General features: G+C 34.6%; 1 protein-coding gene across 1 annotated transcript; it reads right to left on the bottom strand.

Moving 5' to 3' along the window:
* Nucleotides 1–5,293: 5,293 nt before the first annotated feature.
* LOC141640940 (F-box protein CPR1-like) lies at nt 5,294–6,292 on the bottom strand. The gene has a single exon (XM_074449620.1). The coding sequence runs from the start codon at nt 6,290–6,292 to the stop codon at nt 5,294–5,296; it is 999 nt and encodes a 332-aa protein (XP_074305721.1).
* Nucleotides 6,293–6,590: the final 298 nt, after the last annotated feature.

Here is a 6,590-nt window from a genome sequence, read left to right as displayed (position 1 = left end):
AGAGGGTACCATGTAGGAAATCCCTAAAATAAAAGTACATTGTAAAATGCTTTAGAGAAAGAAGAAGATATTTTGTCTAATCCTTCTTAGTAAGTCTTACTTTAGACCACTGATGGAGTGAGGAAGGAGTCAACAAGGGCGCTCGTTCTCGCTAACATTAGAAAATTTTGAAATTTTTGTAAAAGTTTTGAGCATTTTTGAAGCCAACTTATAATATTATCCTTTTGTTACTGCTGAAAATTTTGCCCTCGCTAATTTCAAATTTTGGCTCCGCCACTATTTTAGACGGAAATCCATCTTAAACGTTAAAATGAGTCAAATACTTACACATTGTGGTAAATAAAGACAAAAAATCTGATATTTCCTAGACAACTTGCTATATGATTTGAGATGTATTTGATCTGTTTTAAATGAGAATTATGTTTGTGACCCGTGAAATTCACGGGTTTATCTGTTTTAGTTTTGATATTTTTATCATCTTCTTTTTGCTTAGCTCTGGCTGCATCTCGCTCTCTTTGATACTCGAGCATTTGTATGGTTAATGATTCTCTATTAGAGGTTCTAACATTCATTTCAAAAATAACATTAGTGAAGGCATCAATGTTTACACTTGAAGACGCAACTTGTTTTCTTTTACTTTTCGCCTTTTTAATTCCTTCTGGACGAGGATTATCCCTTTCATCAGTTGACGTATCTGGCTGTGATTTTTTGAACTCCCTCCACTTTCAGAAGGCAATTCGTTGTTTCGAGCTTGCCACTTTCTCATGTGTCTCATCTCTTTCCACGCATGCATAAGTGTGAACTTTACACCGTTATATCTTTCTTGATACAGATAATGAGCATGATTTTCTACATCTTCATCGGACTGTCCACTTGCCTTATCTCGTTGAGCTTGAGCATACACCCCAACCCAGCGAGAAACATCTCTATTAATTGTATCCCAACGGCTCGTTAGAGATTTGAAGGTCCTTTCTTTTATGGCCGTGGGAGCATCTTGGCGGGCCTCCTCATACAACCTCGTTATGGTCTTCCATAAATCACTCTTATTTTGATTAGTTCCTTTTTTTTCATTTCCCCCAGCGTGTAAATACGCTGATACAAGAGCCTCGTCTTCTTTTATACTTCATTTGACTCTTCCCGATCTATCTTTATTACCCTATTCAGGAAATAACTCAACAACATTGTCATTTTTTACTAGTTGTTGCGCGCCCCATAAATCTTCACTCGGGGTTCTATTACTACTTTCGTTTCCTCCCGGAGAATGTTCAATAGGTTGATTTATTTGCTCAGGTATATAAATTGGTGGAATTTGTTGAAAACCTTGTTGTTGAAACTGGTTTTGGATGTTTGATGGGTTATTTGAATAATTTTGCCTTATTGGATTGGTTAACATTTGTAACAACATTTGACATTGAGGATTATTGAGAAAGTTTTGATCAAGTGGAAGATTATTTAGGTTGAACTGATTATTTTGATTGTCTTGAGAATATGGGTTATTTCCATAATTTCGATTATTGTTATCCATTATAATAGATAATATTATTATTGTGAATATTTTTGTTTATTAATTAGAGTAATACAAAATATTAATAATTAATAAGATAGAGAAATTAACATTGAAGACCAAGTACTAAAAATATGTTGAAATTATACTCTATTTATAGAGTAAAAAAAAATGAAGATTTTTTATAAAATTATTTTTTTAATAAAAAATCTACAAAATGGATAAAAATAGGTTAAGATATTATGGTACACATTTCAAAAAAAAAAATGCAACAACCAAGATGTAATCCGTAAATTGCATGCAAATTTGGTCAAAAAACTAACTTTAAGGCACATAAGCCTAGGCAAAGAAACCTCTTTGCAGAGAGGTTAACTTAAGGAAAGGGGAAAACTAGCAGTTGAACACAATGAAGAGGTCTCACTTTTACATGAAAGATATTTTAAAAGAGGGATAAAAACTCTTTGATGCCATTGCTCTAAGGATGGACAAAATTGAGGGGAGTTTGAGTTTATGTCTTTCACAGGTTAAACAAGGTTTTGGTTTACATAATCACAAAAACTCCCGAGAGACGGTCTCTCAATAGCAATAGCAGGTTTATGAATCTCATTTGTGGATCTAACTTAGGCCCATTTTTTTTACCTAATTCCGACTCATTCTAGTTCAATTCATCTCTATTTAGTTCAGTTCAGTTTAACTCATCTTTTCACAAATTAACTCTTACCCTAGTTTAGTTCAGTTCAAGCTCATCCAATTCAGCTTTATGAATTCACTCTAGCTCTTTTCAACCGAAAAAAACAAAGTCTTAGGCTCATACTTGATTTTTTTAGGGGTCCCAAATCAAGCTTGAACAACCATTTGGGTATGACGTGGCGTGTAGGGTGCAATATCCGGTCCGGACCATAAAATTGGGCTTGATCGGATTGGCACCTGAATTTAAAATTCCGGTCCAATCTTTGATTCAAGGTCATATTGGGTTACAGGTTGTTATCGGGTCGGGTCAGACTTGCCAGCTCTAATCATGGATACACGGGGATTATTATACATGATCGTACTTGAATAGAAAAACAATACTTATTTCATAATCAAAGAAAAAACAAAACACAAATTGTTTAATAAGACCGTCTTATACCATAAGACCAGCCCAATAAACAACCGGCCTTGAAAACATGTTAATCGACCAATTTAACCGATACATCATACAAGGCCTCAACTGCCACGACTTTTATTTCATTTTGCACACTCTCTCTCTCTCGAGTAAGTCTTGCTTAAAACGGGTCGGATTTTAAGACGGGTCGTTGTGTGAGAGGAAATAGGTAGAAGGGACAAAGGTGGGACCCTCCATGTGCTTCTCCACTCACCCTAAATGGATATTTTGTGAGAGAATATGGTATCCGTCTTATTAATAAGACGGATACCTTGGTCTGAAATAAGAATTGGGGTTTCAGTATTGATGGCATTTCACAGGGTTGATCTTTATATTTTTTTCATTCTTGATCTAGACTTCTCTACATTAACTTGTAAGTGTTTTATACTCTTTTTCTCTTCACATAAATTCTAACATTAGATGTCTAACAAAGTGTAGTGTCTTTATTAAAAACGTTGCCATGTTTCAATTTATAGTTTTCCTTGTGATTCTAGGCAAATCATTTGAAACTCGAGCTTTTAATTTTAAAAGTGATATATTTAGCTTATTAGAGGTTGAATATGTGCAAGCAATGATTACCAGAGATCCAGAGTTAAAATTCTGTAACTATTTACTCTGAGAATGGTATAAAAACTTCCTTTTATCGTGATGTGCTCCTCGTTATTTCGTCCTTCTATGTCCTTATAATTTTTGTTTCGAAATCAACTCTACATTTTTTTAGTGAATTTTGAAGGTGAAATTTTATACTTCATCAAAAGCATTAGCTTTAATGGAAGAACATGTGCTATAAAGCACAAGGTGTGAGTTCGAATCTCACATTGGCTACAAAATACTTCGGTTTTTACTCTAATCTAAAGAAAAGTACTCCCTCCGTCCCGGTCATTTGTTGTCCTTTGGTTTTGGCACAAAGACCAAGGAAAGAGGAGAGGGACAATAGCTAAATGACAAGTGGAACAAATTGAGTGTGAAAGATCAAATTACTCATCAAGTTCATTCTTAAAATAGAAAGGACAACAAATGACTGAGACACCCAAAAATGAAAAAGGACAACAAATGACCGGGACGGAGGGAGTATTAGAGAATATTAGAATATTACATTATATAGTAGACCGTCTTGGAGGATAATCCAAGAATAATCCTAAATATCCTAAATGATAATATTATGATAACCATAATATTATCTTTCGACATAATATATATTTCCTAATATTCTATCCTATCTAATATTCTATTCTAATATTCTCTAATAGGAGTAATATTATTAAGGGCATAATGCTCGATGATGTCGACCAACAATGCTATCGCCATTTGACATCGGGTACAATAACGACAAGATAGACCAAACAGTTGTTTTAGTAAGATAACTTGAGTATTATCATGTATACATTGAATTGTAAGTTGTAAAACGGGGGTTTTAATTTAACAACTTGAGTTTTAGCTAGAAAATTTTAATTTTAGGATATTACGCAAAACCAAAGGTTTTAATTTGTATACTACCAGTTTTAATTTGAGAACTCATTAGTTTAACTTAAAATTTTGGATTAATCTGTAATTAAACCCAAGGAAAATTCATAACTAGGATCTTAAAATTTGAGTTTTAGCTTCAAAACTTCTTGTTTTAAGTTACAAATTCTAGATTTTGACTAAATAATTTAGAATTTAAGCATAGAAGTCCAAACTACAAGTTTCAGTACGTAATATTTTAAGAAGAAAACCCATCATTTTAGTTTTAAAAATCCACCATTAAATTTGAACAATGATCAGTTCAGAGTCATCTAGTTATTCCAACTGCTAAAATGAATGGTCAAATATCTCAAACTTCTGAAAAAACGTTCATTTCACCCTATACTTTTGATAAATATGGTTAATTTCTGACGCTTACAATTATTGAAGGAGCAGTTTAATTGATTAACAAACTTTCAGCCATTTAGTCTTTTATGTATATTAGTTGGGCCAACTTCTATTGGACCCGTCCTATGCTATAAGACGGTCTTATAGGAGAGTTGCTGAAAGGACAACGACTTCTTATTTCAGACGATCTTAAGTTAAGACGTCCGATTTAAATAATGTTAAAATGACAAGGAGAGTGTGAGAGGTTTTAACTTAAACCGTTTTAATCAAAACTTACTCCGATAAGGATGTATTTGAACTGAACATAATAAGATTCTATGACATGTAATCATGTATATACAAAATATTTGAACATAGGGTGCAGCAAACTGACTGCATCTAAACGACAGCAAATCGTACGGTATTTTGTTTGTTAATCTCAGAGATACAAAATGGTGAGCATAGCTTACTATGAGGATGTTCTAAACTTACAACAAGAGTACATCACATATCAGGCCGATGTTTACTTGATGAATCCCAATCGTTCTGTCAAGTTCCGAAACGTGATGGATTCCACCAAGCAAGAACAAGGGCCTGAACTAGAGCAAAACAGTCCAAACAAATACATTTTCATGTGCATTACTAGCTGATAATAAGCCTACTTTGTGCAATAAATTAATCAACTTGGTGCAAGTATATGAAGAAAATGCCAAGAACTACTTCGACGACATACAACAGTCACATAAAATACTATCAGCCATACAATGTCTTCAAACAAACCAACGAGCAACAAAACAATTATTGTATCTACGCCTCTAAGAGTCTAAGGGCACCTTAATGGGAAAGGGCGAAACTAGGCTTGGGAAATATCTTGCAATATTAATCCACTCATCGAACCTCAAAAGCGTTGTGTATTGCACAGGTTTCGTACGTGTGTCAACTACCGCCAACATTCCACCCTTGAAATCCCTTCCGTTGTCACTAAATGACCCCGTCACAAAAAACTTGTCAGTCTTCGTAAACCCAATCATTTCAGAGACAATGTCTAATTTCAACCCCTTTGGTAGAGCAATAGATTTCACTATAGCAGGAGGTTCCAATATGTGCATTAACTTGTCGCCTACAAATGTCTCACTATAATTGCACTTGCTCAAACACCCACTCATGACTCCTAAGAAGTCGCGCGGAACCCAGTCGATCTTAATTATGTCAAACCTCTCAAGCCCTAAATCAAAGCTAACAATTAAATTACCAGTTTCACTTCTATAAGCACCCCAATATAATTTTTCACCAACAAGCACTGCGTGTCTAAAAAGAAGGACAAGATCATGACCGAAATCAATTTTTCTCCACCTATTTTCCCTCAAAGAGAAAATACGAACAATATTATTATATTTCTGTGATCCCTGATAATATGTCGAAATTCCAACATATTTGTAGTCATCAACAGATGATGCATACCCAAATGCAATGGATACAGAATTAACTGTTGTATTAAAACACCCATGTGACTGATATTTGTGCAGCTTACGGGTCGCCGGGTTCCATAAAATGAAATACTTCCTAAAATTTTCAGTTAAACAAATCAACCCATTGCAACATCCTGTAAGCGTCAGAAGATCTTCCATGCCATTGAATTCGTCTAGTTGAACCAAATTATCTTTATAATTACCGGAAATTTGATCGTCATTATAAGAAAAAAGATAACCTTTATTCTTACTACCCATGATAAACAAGGCGTTAACAGGAGCACAAGGGTGAGAAAAAGGGGATTTCATAAGATGGGCATTGGCGAAGAAAGAGTTGAGTACCATTGTTTCGAAACTGCTTTAAATCGAAGAACGGATTTAATGGGCAATCTTGTAAGTATTTCTTGAATAATTAAATCATCAGAGAGGTACCTTTGTTGCTTCTTCCTTGTCTCTGCCATTGACGTACCACCAAGATAGACAAAATTGAAGGTCTAAATTAATTTTCCCCCAAATGAATTTATTCATAAAGCGTGGAACTCTTTTGCAGAGATTGAGGGTTTTGATTTCCATAATAGCGGGTTTATGGATCTGGACAATTAGGGCTGGTCATTAGTGCGGGTCGGTCTTGCTAACCCAGACC

Source organism: Silene latifolia, chromosome 1, assembly GCF_048544455.1.
Source record: "Silene latifolia isolate original U9 population chromosome 1, ASM4854445v1, whole genome shotgun sequence".
In the NCBI taxonomy this organism is placed as follows: Eukaryota; Viridiplantae; Streptophyta; class Magnoliopsida; order Caryophyllales; family Caryophyllaceae; genus Silene; species Silene latifolia.
This window is presented reverse-complemented; position numbering and strand designations above follow the sequence as displayed.

Bases quoted from the DNA above. Each gene is read 5' to 3' on its own strand.
- LOC141640940 (XM_074449620.1), bottom strand. From the start codon at position 6,292: ATGGTACTCAACTCTTTCTTCGCCAATGCCCATCTTATGAAATCCCCT.